This window comes from Melozone crissalis, unplaced genomic scaffold (genome assembly GCF_028551555.1).
Source record: "Melozone crissalis strain CALT ecotype California unplaced genomic scaffold, PUWL_Pcris_2 ptg000010l_1, whole genome shotgun sequence".
NCBI lineage: Eukaryota > Metazoa > Chordata > Aves > Passeriformes > Passerellidae > Melozone > Melozone crissalis.
The window spans coordinates 6,182,435-6,203,595 of record NW_026535788.1 but is presented as its reverse complement, the minus strand read 5'-3'; the positions used below and the strand labels follow the sequence as shown (position 1 = coordinate 6,203,595).

General features: G+C 43.7%; 1 protein-coding gene across 7 annotated transcripts in view; it reads right to left on the bottom strand.

The window, feature by feature from the left end:
• Positions 1 to 3,253: 3,253 nt before the first annotated feature.
• Positions 3,254 to 21,161, bottom strand: part of EBF2 (EBF transcription factor 2) — a 124,777-nt gene continuing 106,869 nt past the window's right edge. For 4 of the 7 annotated variants that reach the window (XM_054270519.1, XM_054270522.1, XM_054270521.1 and 1 more), the window contains 6 exons: positions 16,844 to 16,932; positions 15,128 to 15,193; positions 14,463 to 14,640; positions 12,247 to 12,432; positions 10,364 to 10,531; positions 3,254 to 3,285 (listed from right to left, as the gene is read on the bottom strand). In XM_054270519.1, the coding sequence (XP_054126494.1) occupies positions 3,254 to 3,285; positions 10,364 to 10,531; positions 12,247 to 12,432; positions 14,463 to 14,640; positions 15,128 to 15,193; positions 16,844 to 16,932 (719 nt within the window). Of the gene's footprint in view, positions 3,286 to 10,363; positions 10,532 to 12,246; positions 12,433 to 12,890; positions 12,894 to 14,462; positions 14,641 to 15,127; positions 15,194 to 16,843; positions 16,933 to 21,161 lie in introns of all 7 variants that reach the window. The other 3 variants (XM_054270520.1, XM_054270524.1, XM_054270525.1) reach the window with 3 other exon arrangements.

The window sequence follows — 21,161 nt, the reverse complement described above, 5'->3', positions numbered from 1 at the left end:
TGCTTCAGAGCTGTTTGGGGTTTTGTGGGAATGGAGGAAAGGATTTGATAGAATGAGCCTGGTAACATAATTTTTGGAATTAGGACTCAATGTGTTTTGACTGAAAATTATGGAAGTTTTAATCCCAACTCCTCCAGTCCTTAATCCATTTTTATCCCTGGATAAATGCATAATTCCAAACATGAATTTGGACTTCCTACTTTGCCTTGCTGGGATATCACTACCTATGAATATATGAAATATTTTGGGGGTTTTGTTGTTGCTGTTTTGCTGTTTGGAACGTCCAAGTCGACCCTGCACCCTGTTGTTATCAGAGATACACTGACAACTCCAGAGCTTTTAGCATCTCTGATCCTTTGATATTTCAGAACTCGTTTGGTTTCAGGGGTGCTGATTGACCTCCTTGGTGGCACGAGGGGCACACAGAGAACCCCAAAGGACAATCAGCCTGCAGCTGGAACTAACAGGGATTTATTTTATTTCATTGTTTGTGGAACTCAGACAGTTTCAATACTCTGACTGTGAAATATTAATTATATCCATGTTTCTTAAACCCACTTTATTCCCACCAAATCTCTCCTTAAATTATCATTTTTGCTGATATAAGTTGGGCCTTGAGTTTTAGAAGAGATTAACCCTCCTCCAGCTTTTCAAAATGGGACTCAATGGCATTGAGAAGGCACCAAATGAAGACCCTGCCAAACCTCCCAGCACAGTCAGGAACACAAAACTCCTTCCCAACAAGTGGGACTTCCTTTATGGATGGCCAGAGCAGCCCAGCTGGTGTCTCCAGTCCCTCTGAGATCTCCTGCAGAACTCCACGTGCAGGGAATGGATTTATCCCATGGACCGAACTGTGCACTTGCCAGGAAAGGAACCTGGGGCACCTGGTGCCATCCTTGGAAGTGTTTGTTCCATCCCTGGCAGTGCCCAAGACCAGGCTGGAGCACCTGGGACGGTGGAGGTGTCCCTGCCATGGCAGGGGTGGCACAGGATGGGCTCTAAGGTCCCTTCCCACCCCATCGTTCCAGGATTTTCTGATTCCCTGCCCTGCTCTCCCAAACCCTGTCCTTCAGCTTAACTGGAATTTTTAGAATTTAGAATCACAGAATCACAGAATTTCTAGGTTGGAAGAGACGTTTAAGATCATCGAGTCCAACCCATGCTCTAACACCTCAACTAGACCATGGCACCAAGTGCCACATCCAGTCTTTTTTTAAACACATCGAGGGATGGTGACTCCACCACCTCCCTGGGTGGATGATTCCAGTATTTGACCACTCTTAATCACTTCAAGCACCAAGTGTCTGAGTCCAGGTAAAAGATCAGGGACCATACCTACATCGACTGGGGATTGACATACCTGTGTCAGTAAAGCAGTGATTCCAAAGTCTTGCTGGTGCAACTGGAATTTAGAATCACAGAATCACAGAATTTCTAGGTTGGAAGAGACCTTTAAGATCATCCCCCTCAGCCTCCCATCACCACCCAGCTGTGGACCTGGAGAGGATTTTTGGCTCTCCCTAATCCCAGTTAGCTCCACAGCAACCCCAGAAGAGCTCAGCCATGTGAGTTGTCCCAGTTTCACCATCCCAAGCCCGGCTCAACTTCTACCATCCCTAAAGATCACCAGAACACAATTTTCCTTACCCATCCATTAAACTACTGGCAAATGGACAAGTTCAGATCCTGGGGCGTTATTTAGGGTTTATTGATTAACATCAACATGTTTCCATAGGAACAACTGTCCATGCAGCCATTTATTGCGTGGATTTTAGAGGGGTCTCTGTAGTGTAGCTGATTTTATTTTTCCCCCCACTAAAAATGCCTTTCCAACAACCAAATTCTTTTGAGTGTTCTCTGGTTTAGTTGGATAATTCATTATTTATTTTATCAGACTTGTCCTCACCTTCCAATTTCAGGAGAGGAGATGCAAAGGAGAACTAAACTCTTTTTTTAGGCTGAAATGCAGAAAAAACCAGAGTGATTGATTACCTCTATGACTTCGATATATAAGTGGCAAATACTTACCATTTTTAATGACTCAGGATAAAAGTGCATAAATCATTCAAATACATGTTCACCCTTTATAAATGCACCGTTAATATGAAGCATAACTGAACTTAAGGTGTTCTAACTACATGGAAAACCCCAGAGAACCCTTCCTCTCCTAATTCATACATTGAATCTATAAAATAAACTCAGTACCTCATGAAAAATCTGATTCATTCAAATCCCTAAGTGCCACTCACTCATCAGCTGGGTCTTTGAGACTTAGCAGTTAATCTTAGTACCTGAATATTTTAATTGAAGCAAAAAATGGAAAGAGGGGAAAGATGAGGAGGGTGAAAAAATTCCTACATGAGCTGTTTACCACAATGTAGGCAAAAGTTTCTGAGGGTTTTGTTAATCAGAAAGAATCCTATACATCCTTGCACATGAATTCAGTAGGGGGGGGCAAGTGAGGAGCAATTGCAGCAGTAATAATATATCTCAAACTTATCACTACATTTTTGCATCATCTGTCTTCATTGTACAACTGGAGGAAAAAATCCAAAACAGGGTTTAATTTCTACCTCTACATACAATAAGTTACAAGTTTATTTATTTAAATAATTGTAAAACATCTTACATTTTTTAAAGAGGTTAAACTATAAGCAAATACACACATACACCAAAGTTCCATCATTCATGTCAGTTTGTCCTAGAAATTCTTTCATGCTGGTACCCTGTTTTGTTGAATTGTTTTTCTGCATAAACTAAATCGATATCTGAAAGGCTCCATAGAAAATAGAAACTTCAACTTTTTTACCCCTACAAAGTAAAACAAATTGTATCCAAAATATCAACCTTGAATCATTTTGCCAATTTCTTTTTTTCCTTTGAATATTTTACAAATCTTAGGAAGGTTTTCGTGTCTTCCAGGAAAGACTTTGCATTTCTAATTCCATTCTGCCAACTCTTGTTCATCCTGGCTCTTGCTGATTCTTCGTTCCCAATGTTTGAGGAGTTGATGTGGTTGTGTCAGAAATATGAAACAGGTAAATGATGCAGACTTCTATCTCGTCCAATCCATAAAAAATGTTCCTTTTTTTTCCTGGGCCTGGCTTTTCCCCAAAAAAGAGCTTTTAGTGCTATTTTTTTCTTTTTAGTGGTCCATCACAATAAGTAGTTTTGTGCTGTAAAAGAAAAATGAAAAAAAAAAGGAGGAAAAAAGGGAAGAGGGAGGGAGAGCTGCAAAGCTGCCCCTTCCTTACATCGGGGGAATGACAAGACCAGTCATGGCTGAAAAAGAAAAGTGAAAAAGATGAAATTGTGACAAAATGTTATGGAACAAAATCTATTTGAGCCCTTCACCCTCCTGTGAGCAGTCAGGAATCACAGGAAGGGCCTGATCTGAGGTCACATTAGAGTTTTTTGTGTCTTTAAATCTTTTGGTGCTGTGGTGAGATCTGTGAGGACTGACTGTGACACAGGCAATGGGCAAAGGGCTGCTCCAGGGTAAAAAGGAATAAATTTCTTCCTGTGAGGGTGGGGAGGGGCTGGGATGGAATTCCCAGGGAGCTGTGGCTGCCCCTGGATCCCTGGCAGTGCCCAAGGCCAGGCTGGAGCCCCCTGGGACAGTGGGAGGTGTCCCTGCCATGGCAGGGGTGGCACTGGGTGGGATTTAAGTCCCTTCCCAAACCACTCCGTGGTTTTCTGATTCTGTGAAAAGCCTACACCCACCAGGGTTATTAAATGGATGGAAAAGGGAGAGGATTAATTCAATTCATGTGTGTGAATTGCAGAAAAACCTTCCCGTTTTTGGGTTCTTATCTCTGGAGAGAAGTCCTTGGAGGTGGACATTGCTCAGAACTGTCCCCAAATTCAGACTTCCCAAGCGGAACACTCAAAACCATCCTCAAAACCCAAAACTGAGCAGGGTCTGTGCTCCCTACCCACTCAGCTTGGAAGGGCTGGGAGCAGGGAAAGGTGTGGAAGCAAAGAGAGCTCCCCTGTGCTCCTGACAAGACCAAAGCAGGGAATTCCAAGCCCTGGGTTTGCCAGTCTGGTTCCAGTGGAAACGGCCTCACATCCTCACTGTGCTTCCCCCAGTGTCTGAGTCACTGCAGCCCTACCTGGCACCTTCCCACAACACTGGGTTTATTAATTATAAGTAAATTAATTATTAGTCACCCTCCTGCCTTTAATTGCAGCTGCACTCCTGTAACCACCAGCAGCAGCATTTGGAGCTGCCTGGGACTGGTGCTGTTCCTGAGGTTTGGGGGTAAGTTGAGTTTGGATGTATTTATATAACAAATGAGTCGGTCATGTTTTCAAAGGAGCCTCGCTGCAGTGCAGGGTCCTAATCCTGCAAAGATTTGTGTTCACTGCAATTTGGGGAATTATTGGTGTGTTTAAAGGCCCGTCCTACTGAGAATTCATTTCACCCTTTCCTTGAGAGGGTTTAAAAAAGTGCTTTGGGCAAGTTCCTGAGCTAACACAAGTCTGTTACTGGAGCTGTGTTTTTAAACAACTGTGGATGTGGTCTGTGATTTAATACAATAGGAAAATAAATATTTTTATATTTTCTTACTGACTGGGGCTAAAGTCCCTGCCAATTTTAGCAGATAGCTGAAAGGGAAAGTGAAACTCAACAGCCTGAAGTCAAACAGATACCTTTTGTAATTGCTTTGGAATTTGCTTCATATTTTCAATCCTAAATAAAACAGGTAAACACTTTCATGCCTGTTTTTGGGATATGTGTGAGTGCATTAGAAGAGAGATTTTCTGATGACACCAAGGGAGCTGCTCCATTCCTTCTCCTCACCCCCAAACCCCAAAACTAATCCTGCTGGAGGTGTCCCAGAGTGACATGGAGAGCTGGCTATTGACCCCGTACCTGCCTCTCTGTCCCTAGAAAGGAAAACTTGATTTAGCCTTGGATTTGTGCCCTGCTCCAGGCTCTACTGGGCTGGAGGAGGAGGTGAGCTCGTGCCCTCTGTGCTGGCTCCATTGTTTTGCGGAGAAAAGAAGAAAACCCCACAACTTTGTAGAAGTTGTAAAGCTTGGTATGTTTATTACAGCGCTGGACACATGCGGAGATTGCTCTCCTCAAAAAAGGCATGTGTGCCTCTGAGAACTTCAGGTCCCTTTTTATCTCTCTCTCAAATACATATGCATACAGTTTCACAATAGGTTCATACATATTCATTTTTATGGGTTTTGTGTGATTTTTACTACTAGTTCCTTTTTATCAGAAAGAATTCTGAGGTCAGGTTGGTTTGCCCTTACAGCAGTCCCTGTAACTCTCTATCATCTTCTGTCTCCCCTCCTTTATCTCTGTCCTTCGCTGAAATAACTTCACTGAGCTTAGGCCTTGCAGTCAGGCTAAATAACTATGGTTTCTAACCACAGACTCAACTCAGAAATGTACATTTCACCTAAATTAAAATGGATTTCTATTCTGGAAAAATTTCACTTTGCTTCACTATCCCATAGGTGTCCCCGGGGAGCAGATCCTTGTGCTCCAGGCTGCCTGCAGGAGTTTAAAGTGTCTAAAGTCTGAGGTGTCCTGCCTGGGTCTTTGCCTGAAGCAAATAAAGGAGCACCTGCACAGACAGTGCCTGGCTCGTCCCCATCCAGGATGACCTTTCCTGGCTGTGGGATGTCTGGGCACAGCTGGAGGACAGCCTAGTTTCAGCCATTCAGGAACTGGTGCCAGTGTTGCTTCAGCTCTCCTCCCAAGAGAGCCAGTCCATGATGGCATAAAAGCTTTTTTGTGATGCTATTTTTATTAACAGTATTTTTGCTTTTTTTAATCAAGGAAAACTTCCAGCAAAGCAAAGCAAACCTAAAACCTGAGTTTCTGCCATGTCTCTTCAAAGATATTTTGAGAAAACTTGTCAATGCATCATTTTGGGAAGTTGCTTAGCTTTAAATGAAAGCCCGTTTTTTACTGTAGGATTAGAGATATTAATAATAAATAATGTATGTATTGGAATGGACAGGTTTCCAGAGAAGCTGTGGCTTCTCCATCCCTGGAAGTGTCCAAGGCCAAGTTGGATGGGGCTTGGAGCAGCCTGGCATAGGGGAAGGTGTCCTTGCCGTGGCAGGAAGTGGGACTGGATGGGTTTTTATGTCCCTCCCAAATGATCCTGGGATTTTGTGATTCCACAATCTGATTTAGCAAATTCTATAACACAGAAAATACAGGCAAAGCCTGATTTGTGTCACTGGCATTTCATTCTCAGCCTCACCTCCTCCTGCAACAAAGAATGAGTTGGTGGAGGAATATTGGCTGGAATTCTCACCTGGTTTTCCCCAGCTCATCTCTCAGCTTCTCTCTCTTTTCACACACCCTGCTCTGCCCATTTCCACCCCACCTCCACTCCCCATTGGGGCTGCACTGTCAAAAGCCTATTCCCAGCCTGGATCGCTTTTTATTGAATGTTTGGGAGGTTTGGATTAAGGTCTTACACTGCTAGCAAAGCTGTAATTATTTTTGCCTGTATTACTATATATTGAATCGATGTAACTTTTCAATAAAGGTGGTTCAATGCAGGACACTCCCTGATGAGTTGGGAATATAGCAACCACCAGTCATTATCCCAGAGGGTCTTTTTTTTTTCTCTTGGAGGGAAATGGAAAAAGAATTAGAGATGAGCCTTATTGTATTAACCTTGACAGCTTGCAATTATCAACTGAAACACTTGATTAAAATTGTCACAAGGTTGGAGAATTTTTTTATAAATAAATAATCAAAGATGGGTAGCACCCAGATGATCTGGTGATAGGCACCTTTAATGGGCGTAATTAATAATGATCATAAACCTGGTGAGTACAAGTGGCCTTTGGAAAACTGTCTTGGAGTGGAAAAGGACTCACTGCAATTTAAACGTGAGAGCTGGGAAGGGAATTAGTGCTGAACTCCAGGATCATGGAATGGTTTGGGTTAGGAGGGACATTGCAGCTGATCTCACCCAGCCCCTGCCATGGCAGGAACACCTCCCACTGTCCCAGGCTGCTCCAACCTGGCCTTGGGCGCTTCCAGGGCTGGGGCAGCCACAGCTGCTCTGGGAATTCCACCCAAGCTCCTTCCCGCCCTCACAGGGAGCAAATCCTCCTAAAATGCATTCATGGGGAAAAAACACTCCCTGTAAACTGCTGGAATAATGGGAATGCAAATCTGAGGATGAGGATTGCCCAACTGCTTCTGCTTAGATTTGTTTTAATCCAGGCTTAAATACTGCTGTGGTTAACATATATGGAAGCTCTAATCTAGATTTTCATTGCTGCCTGTAAGGAGAGTGGCATGCTCTGAGGGGGCTGGTGAAGGAGAAGAAGAAGATGAAGAAGATGAAGAAGAAGAAGAAGAAGAAGAAGAAGAAGAAGAAGAAGAAGAAGAAGAAGAAGAAGAAGACAGGAGAAGGAGAAGGAGAAGGAGAAGGAGAAGGAGAAGGAGAAGGAGAAGGAGAAGGAGAAGGAGGAGGAGGAGGAGGAGAAGAAGAAGAAGAAGGAGAAGAAGAAGAAGAAGAAGACAAAGAAGAAAAAGAAGAAGTAGAAGACGAAGAAGATAGAAGGAGAAGGAGAAAGAGAAGAAGATTATCATCCTCTAAATGGAGATATATAATTCTATAATATATCTACTATTATGATATATTGAGGAGATGTTTTCCACATGTTATGGGTGGGAAAATTCAGGGTTAATGGAATTTGGAAAGGGGCCTGCACATATTCACTGCTTGCCCTGTGCTTTTGCTATTCTCTCTCCACCAGCATTTTTGGATACCTAAGTTTGATAAATAAGTAAATAAATCCTAAATTCCATGCCCAGCACACCTATCCCTGGTTTCCAGCCCCAGGGGGGGCATGGCAGAGGGCATTATCCATCTCCCACTGCCTCAGTCCAGGCAAGAAGCCTCTTTGGGAGCCTCCTGTTGACTTTTTGGCCACATCTGTCTGTCAGCACTGTGGGAACGTTAATTTGGATATCAGGCTGTGTGTACCTGGATCTTTTCCAAAGCATGTGCTCCCCAGCTTGCATCAATTTAAATATTTCAGTTGGAATTTGCATCCATGGCTGAAAGAGTTCAATAGTTACCAAGACCTGGTGTAACAAACCTTGTTTCTGCTTGCTGTGTCAGTGACCAGTCCTGCTTTATTGGATACTTAAATTTATGAGTATAATTATGTTTGTGTTGATGTACAGGTAGAAATCCCACAAAGAAAGGGATGTGGTTAATAAATTCTGTATCTATTTATCTCTGATTTTACTAATTCAGCAATTATTCACAACCTTAACTCATAGATTAATCCTGACCAGCTCAGGACTGGACTTTGGTCAGGAGAAATGGATGGATGTCAGGTTTTAGCTTTGAGATTTTGTTATATTTAATATTAAAGCTCAATTTTTAGAATCTCTCATTGATTACTGATTTATAGACTGGATAAAATATGTTGTGAACACCAAATGGCATGGATGGCACCAGCTGATCTCCAGTACTTTATTTCTTTATAGGTTGAAAGAGAGATAAACTCTTTCTAAGCAGAGCATTGAGTGTTACCTTAAGGAAAATTATTAATTTAAATATTTCAGTAATTTCTTAATCTGTCCTTTTTCGTCTCCCAGAAGCAGCCTGAGTGGTTTTCTCTCTGATCTGTGTTTAGCACCACCTCAGGTAACTCCTTAGTATTTAGGCTTAATATTTAGGCCGTCTTTACATAACAGTTAGACAAGTTTAAAGCAGACTTAAATCTGTGCATTCACATGGTGAGATCAATGGATCTAGCCATTCATGGGAAGAAAATTACCTTAGGAAAGAGTGGATTTTCTTGTAATTGAGGCAGGGGAAGAAGCTGTTTCAGAATTCTCTGAGTTAGCTCTTAAAAATGTTACTGTTTTTGTTCAGCACACTTAGAATTTCCTTATAACGTACAATAATCACACTTTCTGCAAGTTCCTGTGGCCCAGCTAAGGGTTTCTATCACACCCAGCCAAACAGGTGCTGTTTGTGGGGCTCATTTGGAATTACCACTGGCTCTTGGCACGGCTCAATTCCCAGAGCTGTGTTTCCTAGGCTATCTCCAGTGAAGTCTGAAGGAGCCAGATGACTTCCCAGGCCCAATAAAGGCATTTTTTATGGAGACTTGGAGCATATTTATGTGCTGCACACACCCCCCCAGCCTGTTAAAAGCAAGAATTCGGTACAGGTTTCCATTCTTATCTTACTGCTCACATTTGTTTCACAGATCACCTTTAAAAGGGCTGTAAATGGGCTGTGGGGCTCAATTCCCGGGCTGAGCCTAAACCTTGCAGCAGGTTTGTATTCTGGACAGAGCTGGGGATTAACTCTGCTCTGTTGAACAGCTCCCCCAAGCCTGAGGAGAAGTCATTCCCCACAAAAGAGCTGATATTCCCCTATATTCCAGGGAAAGGTGTCCCTGCTTTGCTGGGGGTCGGAACTGGATCTTTGAGGTCCTTTCCCAGCCCAAACCATTCTGGGGTTGAAACTCATTGGGTCAGAACCTTCCTGTGAAAATCAGTGCCTGGCCCTTGCTCTAAAGCCAAAAGCTTGGATAGATCCTCTAATCCAGCTGGGCTGGGGCAGGTTTTCACTCCTGAGCCCTGTGGTAGCCACATGATGGCACTCAGGGTGGTGGCTGGTGGCACTCAGGGTGGTGGCTGGTGGCACTCAGTGGTGGCTGGTGACACTTGGGTGGTTTTCCCAATGGAAGCTTTGGTGGGAATGAACAGGAGCACATCCCACTGTGATGGGAATGAACAGGAGCACATCCCACTGTGGTGGGAATGAACAGGAGCACATTTCACTTTGTTGGGAATGAACAGGAGCACATTTCACTGATGGGGATGAACAGGAGCACATCCCACTTTGGTATGAGTGAACAGGAGCCCATCCCACTTTGACATGAGTGAACAGGAGCACATCCCACTGATGAGGATGGGCAGGAGCACATCCCACTTTGGTATGAGTGAACAGGAGCCCATCCCACTTTGACATGAGTGAACAGGAGCCCATCCCACTTTGGTAGGAGTGAACAGGAGCCCATCCCACTTTGACATGAGTGAACAGGAGCACATCCCACTGATGAGGATGAGCAGGAGCACATCCCACTTTGGTATGAGTGAACAGGAGCCCATCCCACTTTGGTAGGAGTGAACAGGAGCACATCCCACTTTGGTAGGAGTGAACAGGAGCCCATCCCACTTTGGTAGGAGTGAACAGGAGCCGATCCCACTTTGACATGAGTGAACAGGAGCACATCCCACTGATGGGGATGAGCAGGAGCACATCCCACTTTGGTAGGAGTGAACAGGAGCCGATCGCACTTTGGTAGGAATGAACAGGAGCCCTTTGCTCACCTCTGAAGCCGTTCCCGTTGCCGCTGGAGCAGGCAGGGGAGGGAGAGCCCTGGGGTCTGATGACAGGAGCAAAGGCACTCTTCTGTTTGACTGCAGGGAACACCGAGGAGGAGAACGGGAGGATGGAAGAAGTGCTGGAGGAGCCGACTGTTGGACTTGAAGACATCACTGCCAAAGGGAGAAAAGGAATTTCTTGTCAGAAAATCGGTAAAACTGTTTGAAGAATCCATTGTGTGATTCCGTGTTTTACCTCTCAAAGGAGGTCACATTCTCTCAGTGAGTAAAATTACAGTAAGTCTGAAGTAGAGAGGGACCTAAACTGAATAGTTCAGAAAAATAAGTGCTTAATTATTTCAAAGTTAGGGGTGAGGGTGCCAGAAAATTGAAAATCATCAAGGGAAAAACAGTCAATAGGAACTGTTATGTCCTGCCCACTCAGTGTCCTCGGAATTTGGAAAGGTTGGCAAATCCTGAGTCTTCTCCAGTTTATTAAAAATTAATTTCCCTTGGTTTCAAGCTGCTGCTTAGATTTTATTCTAAACTGGCTACTTTTTAATGAAGTGCCTTGCAATAAAAAAGCCCCTTTCTATGTCCAATAACTTGTCCAGGAACTGTTTGCTGAGCTTCCAGAACAATATCAGCCATTCCTCAGCAAAAAGAGGAATAAATAACAATATTTCCTGTGAATTCCCAGGTCTCTTGGTAGTATTAGTTTGAAAGCACAGTAACACAAGAGAGACCTGGTCCTTTCCTTATGGAAAGCTCCAGAAGAGGGGATAATAATAATAATAATAATAATAATAATAATAATAATAGTAGGAAGAAGAAGAAGAAGAAGAAGAAGAAGAAGAAGAAGAAGAAGAAGAAGTTTAGCTCTTCATCCTGTTTATATAAATATACCTATATAACATATATATAATTATTTACTTACACCATAGCTGGTGGTGTATACATTTTTTTTGTTGTTGTTTTTCACATATTCCCTAGACAAAGGGATATCAAGGTATGGAAGGAAAAGTGGCTGTTCATAGTAAAATAAGCAGAAATTGAGAGATTAATTCTATTATATGTTATCTTTCTGGTTATGAAGTTAATATGGTTTCACAGGAAATTAATCCCCAATTCGGCTCTCAGGTATTGATAATGCTTTCAAACTCATAAAGATTATTTCAGAGTGGTTTTTACCCAGGATTTGCCAAGTCTCTGTGCTAAAAGCAGTGGCTACTCCCTTAATAAAGCTGTAAATTGCACCTCATTTCCCATAGTGGCTTTGCTACTGAGGAATCTGAATAAGGATTAAAAAAAGGAGGAAAATAAAGTTCAACACTCAGAAAATGGGAGCTTTTTCTCGTTGGGACCTAAGACACCCAACCCTAAAGAGAGCATTTGGCTGGGTGTGCCCTGATCCCTTTGGGGTTTCTGGGGCAGGGGGGAGCCTTTGGCTGTGTGCCCTGAACCATTTGGGGTTTCTGGGTTGCCTTTGGCTGGGTGTGCCCTGATCCCTTTGGGGTTTCTGGGTTGCCTGTGGCTGGGTGTGCCCTGATCCCTTTGGGGTTTCTGGGTTGCCTGTGGCTGGGTGTGCCCTGATCCCTTTGGGGTTTCTGGGTTGCCTTTGGCTGGGTGTGCCCTGATCCCTCTGGGGTTTCTGTGGCAGGGGGTCCCTTTGGCTGTGTTCCCTGCTCCCTTTGGGGTTTCTGGAGCAGGAGGGAGCCTTTGGCTGTGTGTTCTGCTCCCTTTGGTGTTTCTGTGGCAGGGGGGTCCCTTTGGCTGTCTGTCCTGCTCCCTTTGGGGTTTCTGTGGCAGGGGGGTCCCTTTGGCTGTGTTCCCCGCTCCCTCTGGGGTCTCTGGGGCAGGGCACCCCTTTCAGGGTGCCAGGGCCGTACATCCGTAGGGCGAGCCGCTCGGGGAGCCGTTGATGAAGCCGGGCGAGCCGGGCACGCCCAGGTTGCCCATGGGCACGTTGCTGTAGCCGTTCATGCTGCTGCTGGACGTGCTGTAGCTGGACTGCTGCGGGGTGGAGCTGGACGAGTAGCCCCGGGGGGAGATGCTGCTGGTGTTGCGGATGTAACCTGCAAATAAAGCACGTTTCAGAACGCCTGAGTGGCTTAAAACTCCCTCCTGCACATCCCCTGCTTTAATAGATGCCATTGAAACCCAGGTTATTTAAAAGGTTTTGGCAACACCAATAAATTCAGTGGTTTTTCCTGCAGTTAAAGTTCTGAACCAACTTTTTGAAGTGATCCAATGTACATTTTCCCAATCAAATTTGATTTATTAATTCATTCAAAACCTGGACGACAGCGTATGTGCTTATATTTACCTGGGGTAGAATTTATAATATATGGGATTTTCTACCATTGAATGGGAGAGGTTTTACTCTTCAAATTATTGTTGAATTGTTAAATTACAGATAAATTACAGATAAAGCAAGTACATTACTAAGGGGAAATGATAACCCGTATAAAGTTTGTAGTTTAATTTTTAATTTCCTCTACTTGGGAGAAAGAATAAACTGGATAAGAAAAACCCACTTTTGTTGTATTACAAAATGCTATCAAATATTTGAGAAACAAAATTTAGCCATTTTTAATCCAGAAAGAGAGTTTAAAATGATAGCTACCAGCATAAAAGGATAAAATCAGTATTCCAGCTGCAGGAGGGTCTTTCCATAGAAAAAGCTTTCATTAAAGAGATTGATACAATAATTACATTAAGAGTAGTCACTGTTCAGATATAATATTTAGATATATCAAGTCAGGTAATTTCTGCTCATTTACATTATGAGGTTCTAATTCAGCGCTGGTAAGACTTTGAAAAAAATGAGCAAAATTATCTTCATGATGGATTTTAACTGGACAGATAGAAAATTAACTTTAAACGACCTGGGTTTGCTGCCTTAGAGTGTTAAACACAGCCAGTTATTGAGATCAACCACAGACTGTGTGTGATAAAAATCAAAATGTTCAGGACACAGAAAAATTGATAATTCTTTCAATGAAAGTACTTTCAAGAAAATTCTTTCAGTGTTGATACATTGTTTTATGGGTTGCTTTCCTCACAATCAATAGTGTATCTGGACTAAGTGTAATACATACAACATGTGAATGTTGGTAAAATTAACACTGAAGCAGCTGCCTTAAAAACAAAAAACAAGAGGAACATTTCCCACCTCTGTGTGAGGTTTTTTTCCAGCTGCTGCCATTGCTATTTGTGAAAACAGAGATATAATAAAAAATATTGATATTTTAAGGGGGACAGGGAGGGAATTCAGGGGCAAGTTGGTTTTGAAAGTAATCAAAAATTATTTCAGATAAGACACAGGGGCAGTACCACCCTTTGGAATGCCCAGTGTGGGAATCTATAAAATCAGAGGGTTTTGGGAAATCTTTTTAGGTGAACTGAGAAGGGGAATTGTGGGAATCCATAAAATCAGAGAGTTTTGGGAAAGCTGCAGAAGGCAGCCTCAGAGACAGCAGAACTGTGATCAGAGCCAAGCAGTAGCCATGGGATTGGTCAGCAGAAAAATTATGTAAAAAGTAGAAAAGTAAAGACAAATAGAACAATGGTCTGTGTACTAACACTTGTCTAGAATTACTCCCTAAGCTACAGAAAAGTTCATCTAGTGAGATTTTAGGAAGTTCTAAGCTTAATAATGGAGCTCTGTGCATTGTGTTTGAAGGCTTACAAGCAGGTATTGTATTTGAAATAAGCAAGCATTGTTTTAACCACAGGTACCTGTGCTTATAGTGATTGGATACAACTACTGTCAATGTGCTTTTGCTTTGTGTGATTGGTCAAAAAACTTTTAAAGTGAGTTGTAGCATTAAGTTCTTTGTCTGCTGCTGGGGATGTGAGCTGGTGGCACCTTCCCATTGTCATAACCATGGAATGAGGCTGATGCTGGAAAATACAACAGCTTGGGAGGCATCCCACAGCAGCCCCGTCCTGCTGGGGATCTGTGCACAGACCCCCAGCCAGCAATGCCCAGAGTTAAAGGCACCATTGGGCGCAGGGAGAGGTTGGAAATCAGATCCGGGAAAAGAGATTGGGAAGGAGACTGGGTTGGAGTTTCCAGCTCCAGGAACGCTCCGGGGCTCACCCTGGTTGTTGCCCTGCGCTGACTCGGAGATGCTGACGCCCAGCTGGCTGCCGTAGGAGTTGATGCCCATCATGGAGCTGTGGGCAGGGGAGCTGGGCAGCGCGGGGATCTGCGCGGGGTTGCGGGGCACGCTGTACAGCGCCTCGGCGATGTCGGCCGCGCGCTTCAGGATCAGCTCCTGCAAGGAAACAGCGGGGCACAGCTCAGGCAGGAACGGGGCAACGGGAACCCCCCAGAAACCTCCCAGGAACCCCCCAGGAACGTCCTGGGAACCTCCCAGGAACCTCCTGGGAACCCCCCGGAACCCCCCGGAACCCCTCGGGAATCCCCCAGGAACCTCCCAGGAACCCCCCAGGAACGTCCTGGGAACCCCCCAGGAACATCCTGGGAACCTCCTGGGAACCCTCCAGGAACCCCCCAGGAATATCCTGGGAACTTCCCAGGAACCCCTCAGGAACCCTCCAGGAACTCTCCAGGAACCCTCCAAGAACCCCCCAGGAACCCTTCAGAAACTCTCCAGGACCCCCTCAGGAACCCCTCGGGACCCCCCCAGGAACCCCCCAGGAACCCCCTCGGGAACCCCCTGGGAACCCCTCCCAGGAACCCCCATGAACCCCCCGGGAACTCCCCGGGGTCGGCTGCACCCCCACCCCTGGCAGCCTGACCTGGTTGTTGTGAGGTGTCCCGTACAGGGCCTCGACCAGGTCAGCAGCTCTTTTCAGCAACATCTCCTGTGGGGCACAGGGAAAGAGGTGTTGTAAAGGCAAAGATAGCTCTGGTCAATAAAATGAAGTAAAATAAATATATAATAAATAAAGAAAATAAATTAAAAAATAAAATAAATAAATTGTATAAAAAATGAAATAAAAACATATAAATAAAAGAACAATAAAAATAAGTATATAACAAATAAAAATTACAATTATTAAATAAAAGTATATAAATAACAATAAAAATAAACAAGAAAATAAAAATAAATACAAAATACAATTAATTAAATAAATATGCAATGAATAAAATACAAACAAATAACTAATTGCAATAAACACAATAAAATGGTAAAATAAAATAGAACGGGAAAATAAATAAAATAGTAAATTAAATAAGACAGAATAGACTAGCCTAAAATAAATAAATACAATAAATAGACGAATGGAATGGAATGGAATGGAATAGAATAGAATAGAATAGAATAGAATAGAATAGAATAGAATAGAATAGAATAGAATAGAATACAATAGTTAAATAAATAAAACCATGAGCAAGTATTCTCTCAAGTGACTCCAGTATTTGTGTGTGGTCACTCTGAAGCCCAGGTGCGTTCAGGTGCTGTGTTCAGGTGTTATTTGCCAGGTCCCTGAGGGGTTTAAGCCCTCCCAGTGGGTCAGAGCAGCCCCCCAAAGCACGAGTCCCTTCGGAGCCCGCGGGAGCCGATCCCTGGCGCGGCCGTGCCGAGTGCGGGGCTGCTCCGTGACCCGGAGCTCTCCAGAGTCCTGAACCTGCTGCACCTCAGCAGCGCCAGAAACAGAGACAAACCCCAGACGTCCCCGCTCCCCCGGGGATTTCAATGGATACCTTGGCATGGACACATGAACGTGTGTGGGATTGAGTGCATCCCTTTGCATGGACACACAAACGTGCGTAGGATTCAGTGCATCCCTTTGCATGGACACATGAACATGTGCAGGATTCAGTGCATCCCTTTGCATGGACTCACAAACGTGTGTAGGATTCAGTGCATCCCTTTGCATGGATTCATTAATGTGTGTAGGATTCAGTGCATCCCTTTGCATGGACTCACAAACGTGTGCAGGATTCAGTGCATCCCTTTGCATGGACTCACAAACGTGTGCAGGATTCAGTGCATCCCTTTGCATGGATTCATTAATGTGTGTAGGATTCAGTGCATCCCTTTGCATGGACTCACAAACGTGCGTAGGATTCAGTGCATCCCTTTGCATGGACACATGAACATGTGCAGGATTCAGTGCATCCCTTTGCATGGACTCACAAATGTGTGTAGGATTCAGTGCATCCCTTTGCATGGACTCACAAATGTGTGTAGGATTCAGCACATCCCTTTAGATGGACACAGCCTTTGGGCTCAGGGATGTGCCACCAGGGATAGGGCAGAGCACAAGGACAATGAACTGGGAACATTCACTGAATTCAGTTTAGCAGCAAAATTACACAGAAACCGTTTGAACTCTAACATACAAAAATCACTGTGGGTTCTACCCAGTCCCATTCTTGCCAGATTTACAACTAATTGGTGAATTCTGATGTGATTGTAATTTAAGATATAATTGTATCTCTTTTATGAATTAGAAGTGAGAAAAACACATTTGGTGGGCTGAATGAAATGCTTAAAATTATTTTACCTTAGCTAACCTTTCAGGGTCCCCAGGATGTCTTGGGATGACCTTCTGCAGTCTTTGGAAGCCGTAATCTATGGTAGGTTCATTTAAAGCTGGAAGGAAAACATCAAACCCCACCACATTATATGACTGTATCTAAACATATATTTTTATATGGTTCTGTCCCAACAGGGCAACAAAGAAATCACGACTTCTGCACTTAAAACTGCTCCTATCTCCCTGGTTGCCTTCTCATCCTCTATCAAGGGCTGAATGAATAATTTGCAGGATGCAGCAGCATTGTCACAAAATACTCCTTTGAGGATGAATGTTTCACTCTGGACAAAACCATGACAGCAATAAAGCAAATTATGAGACAAATACACACTAGAACAGGTCTTCTCCTGCTGGTTACAGAGCCAAAATCAGACAGCCCTGTTTGCTCCTCTAATAAACACATTCCACACACGCCCCCAATGTTCTGCAGTCCTGAAGTAGGGCACAGCTATTCATTAGACACATTCCCTTCCCCACTTGTGTGTTCTGCATACGCTGCCACTTCCCTGTAATGATCTTAATCTCTGGTGGATAAACCAGGATATTTTGACCCAGATCCTCAGTTAGCAATAGCTGGCAGAGCCCTACTGGCATCGCTGATGATTTCAGAAAACTTCAGACACTTTCCTAGTCTCTGCTAGGAAACAGCAGCAATAATACTGAGATTTCTGATTGTTCAAACTCCAATTTAAATTGGTGCCGAACCCAAAAGTCAGCTTGCAGCATTCTGTGTGCTCAGGCTCTGCCTCCAACACCTCAGCAGTGCTGCTGAGCACCAGCACAGTTACAGGGATGATTTTCTTTGAATTCCCTCATTCTTCAGAATGCACATTTAATACAAATGACACATTCATGCTGAGGATTCTGTGAAGAATTTCATGACACATTTAATAAGTAACATATGTAAGTCCTTTAGCACTACCCTCAGTCACTACCCTGAGGCTTAGACTTTCCTGTACCATTTGTGGTTCTTTTGGGAGGGAAAAAAAATCTTTTTTTAAAATAACTGGCACTGGCACAGCTGAAAACCCCTGATTACAAGAGATGCTGATGGTTCTGACTGAATGATCCAAAGTATCCTGAGCACCTCACAGGAGAACACAGGAGCTCCAGGAGAAGAACCCAGAGCGTGAGACAGACTTTTATACTGATCCAGGTTCCCTGTTTATCCCTGTTCCCTGTTTGTCCCTGTCTGCCTTTGGTGTAACATCATGAAGGTAAAAGGTCACATTCTCCACTGAGATACATTTTATATTTACTTTTTATTAAATAATTATGGCATGGCATGAAGTTTAAATATTACAGGAGATAATCAAGTGGGAATTGAGCAGAGAAAACCCAGACCTGAGAATTTAGTCTTGGCTATACTTAGAATGTCTTTGCTCTCCACTGGGAGCCATTCTGGTTTGCTCAAGGAGTTTAATAATACACATTTCAACAGCCAAAGAATCTACATCCCGTTTGGGAAGATGAGTTTTTGGGGGGTGGGCTATTTGGCCAATAATCCTCAGAATTAGAGGCCAATTCTCTCAAGAGCCTAAACATCATTATGTGGCATTTCTCTTCTTGATCACAAATCTATTCATTTAAGTGATATATCTAAAGCTAAAGAAATGTGAAATATATAGGAATTCAAACATGTGAAATATATAGGGATTCAAATATATATAAAGTTACTAAAAATAGCTAGTGGGAATATGCAAAATGCTAATTCAGGAAGAAGAAGCTGGCTATTATTCAACAAACATTTTTCCAATGGATTGACATGGACAGTTTCATCCTGATAGATCAACAGCAGCAAATCATTTCCCAACAATGCTGAATTGTTCACAGGACTCAGCCCTCCTGAATCAATGTGTACATTATGTCTTTCAGCACAAAGGTGTTCTGTACAGCCTGCAACAAAATTGCCCACTACTGGTTTTACTCATTAATGGAACAAAAATATCTCTGTTGTGAAATCCTGTGAAAAACCAGTACCAAGTATTTGGAGGAGTAAATTGCACCTTCCCAAGTGGAGGCCAAAGATGAAGAATCCACCAGCAAGTTTAAGCAGCTTCCCAACAATTCTGCTTCCACTGAGGAAAGAGCTGCTGGGTCAGGAGTGATTTATCTGTGTGTTACATAGAAATATGCTGGAATTATGTCCAAATGCTTTGGGGTTCATGGATTCAGAAACCATAAAGGGGTTTGACACACAAGCAGGCTGTTCATTGTTTCCTAGAAATCAGATCTCTGAAATGAAACCCCTCAGAAAATGGACTCAAGTCCAAAATCCCATTGGCAAACCTCAAATCCAGAGTTTCAGGCTTAAGGGGTCTAACTTCCCAAAACAGTTTAAAAAACTGGGCATGACATGATATAATTTATGCACAAAAAGAGAAGGCATCTAGGGAATAAGCTAAATTATCAGTGAGCCTGTAAACCTCTCCCTAGCAAAACTGTTTTAACAACAGTATAAGAGTAAGGATGGATCTAAATGTGTCACCAACTACCTGACTTTGTTTATGTGAGGCTCAGAGTCTGGACAGTGCTCCCTCTTTGATGTTCTTTACCCCTCAAAACCTGTGTTTTTACCTTAAACACATATTCTGACTTGCTGGGATAGGAGGGGAAGGAGAATTCTCACAGCTGAGCGAGTTCTTCCGTGGCCCGTGGCTGCAGGGCTGACACTGCAAGGGGTCACTGTCCCACCAGCCATCCCAGCACATCAGATGCTGCAGGAGGAGGGTGCAGATCGACCCTGAGTGGAGCAGCCTCTGCTGGCCTCACCCTGGCAGATCTGGGAAAGGGCCACGTCCAAGGTTGTCACAGACATCTTCTCATTAAAATCCTTTCTTTAGGATTTTTCCCCCTTCTGAGAAGCTGTGGCCTCAGCAGCAAAATGCAAACAATGGTTATCTGCTGCTGTGGAATGCAACAGGTGCATCTGGGATTGGTCTCGGGTGGATGTTTGGATTTACTGACCACTCACGGCAGAGCTGGGTCTCGCTCTCTGCTGAGACACAGACCTTTGTTATTCATTCCTTTTCTATTCTTAGCTTAGCTAGCCTTCAGAGAACTTTTCTCTCTATTCCTTTTAGTATAGTCATAATGTAATATATATCATAAAATAATAAATCAAGCCTTCTGAACATGAGGTCAGCATTCTTCATCCTGCAACCCTTGTGACCGCTGTGACACAAGGGCCTCAGCACAGCTCTGCAGCTCACCTTGGACTCACCCCACAAAGCACAGCACAGGGAAAACAGGAGAATCAAATCAAAGTCTGGATATCTCTAGAAATATCCTGAACCCATAAAGCTGTGGCAGAAGGAGAACAGTTTTTGCAGTGGGCTGCCCAACCTTTAAGGTGTTAACAGAGAAAAGGCACCTGTGGCACCAAAGTTTGAATCATGGAATGGTTTGGGTTGGAAGGGACCTTAAAAATCCTCTTGTTCTACCATGCTGCCATGGGCAGTCACACCTTCCACTTGTCCTGGATGCTCCAAGCCCTGTCCAACCTGGCATTGGACAGGGATGGGGCAGGCACAGCTGCTCTGGGCAACCTGTGCCAGGTCCTCACCACTCCACTGGGAGGAATTTCTTCAGTAAATCTCACCTAAATTTCCCCTCTTTCAGTTTGAACCCATTACTCCTTGTCCTGTCACTACAGACCTTGATGAAAGGTCCCCCTCTGGTTTTCCTGTCAGCCCCCTCAGATCCTGGAATTCTCTGTTTCCCCATGTCTTTCACAGGCTAAAGCAGTGACAGCAGGAAATGCTCTGTCACCTCAGCTTTTTCTGTCCAAGGGAACTCACTCTTCCAATTTATGGAGCTCTCTGCATCCTTGTAAATGTTGTTTCTCACAAGCAGAAAACAAGAGCTCCAGTCTCCTTACAAGATTTAGCAAACCAGCACCTTCCCATCTCTGGATCCTGGCACAGAGGCTGATACAGCACAACCCAGAGCCCAGCCTCTCCCACAGATAATTTTATATTGCTTTGCTCTGACAAGGTAACCCCTGGAGGATTTCTGCTCAGCAAGGAAAATTATGTTCCAAATCTCCCTGATATACACATTTCCAGGTTAGCATCTCTGTGACAAAGTAAATGCAGAGCTGTGATCAAAGCTGAACTAGGAAAGCCTACAAGACGTGCCCTCAGCTGGCATAAACTGGTGTGTTATTAAAGCCAAGGGAACTATAATGGAACCACTTACAGCAGCAGAGAATTTGAATTTGTGTCGTATTAAAAGCAGAAGATGAGGCTACAGCAAGATTAGCAGCAGAGAACAAATGTCTTTT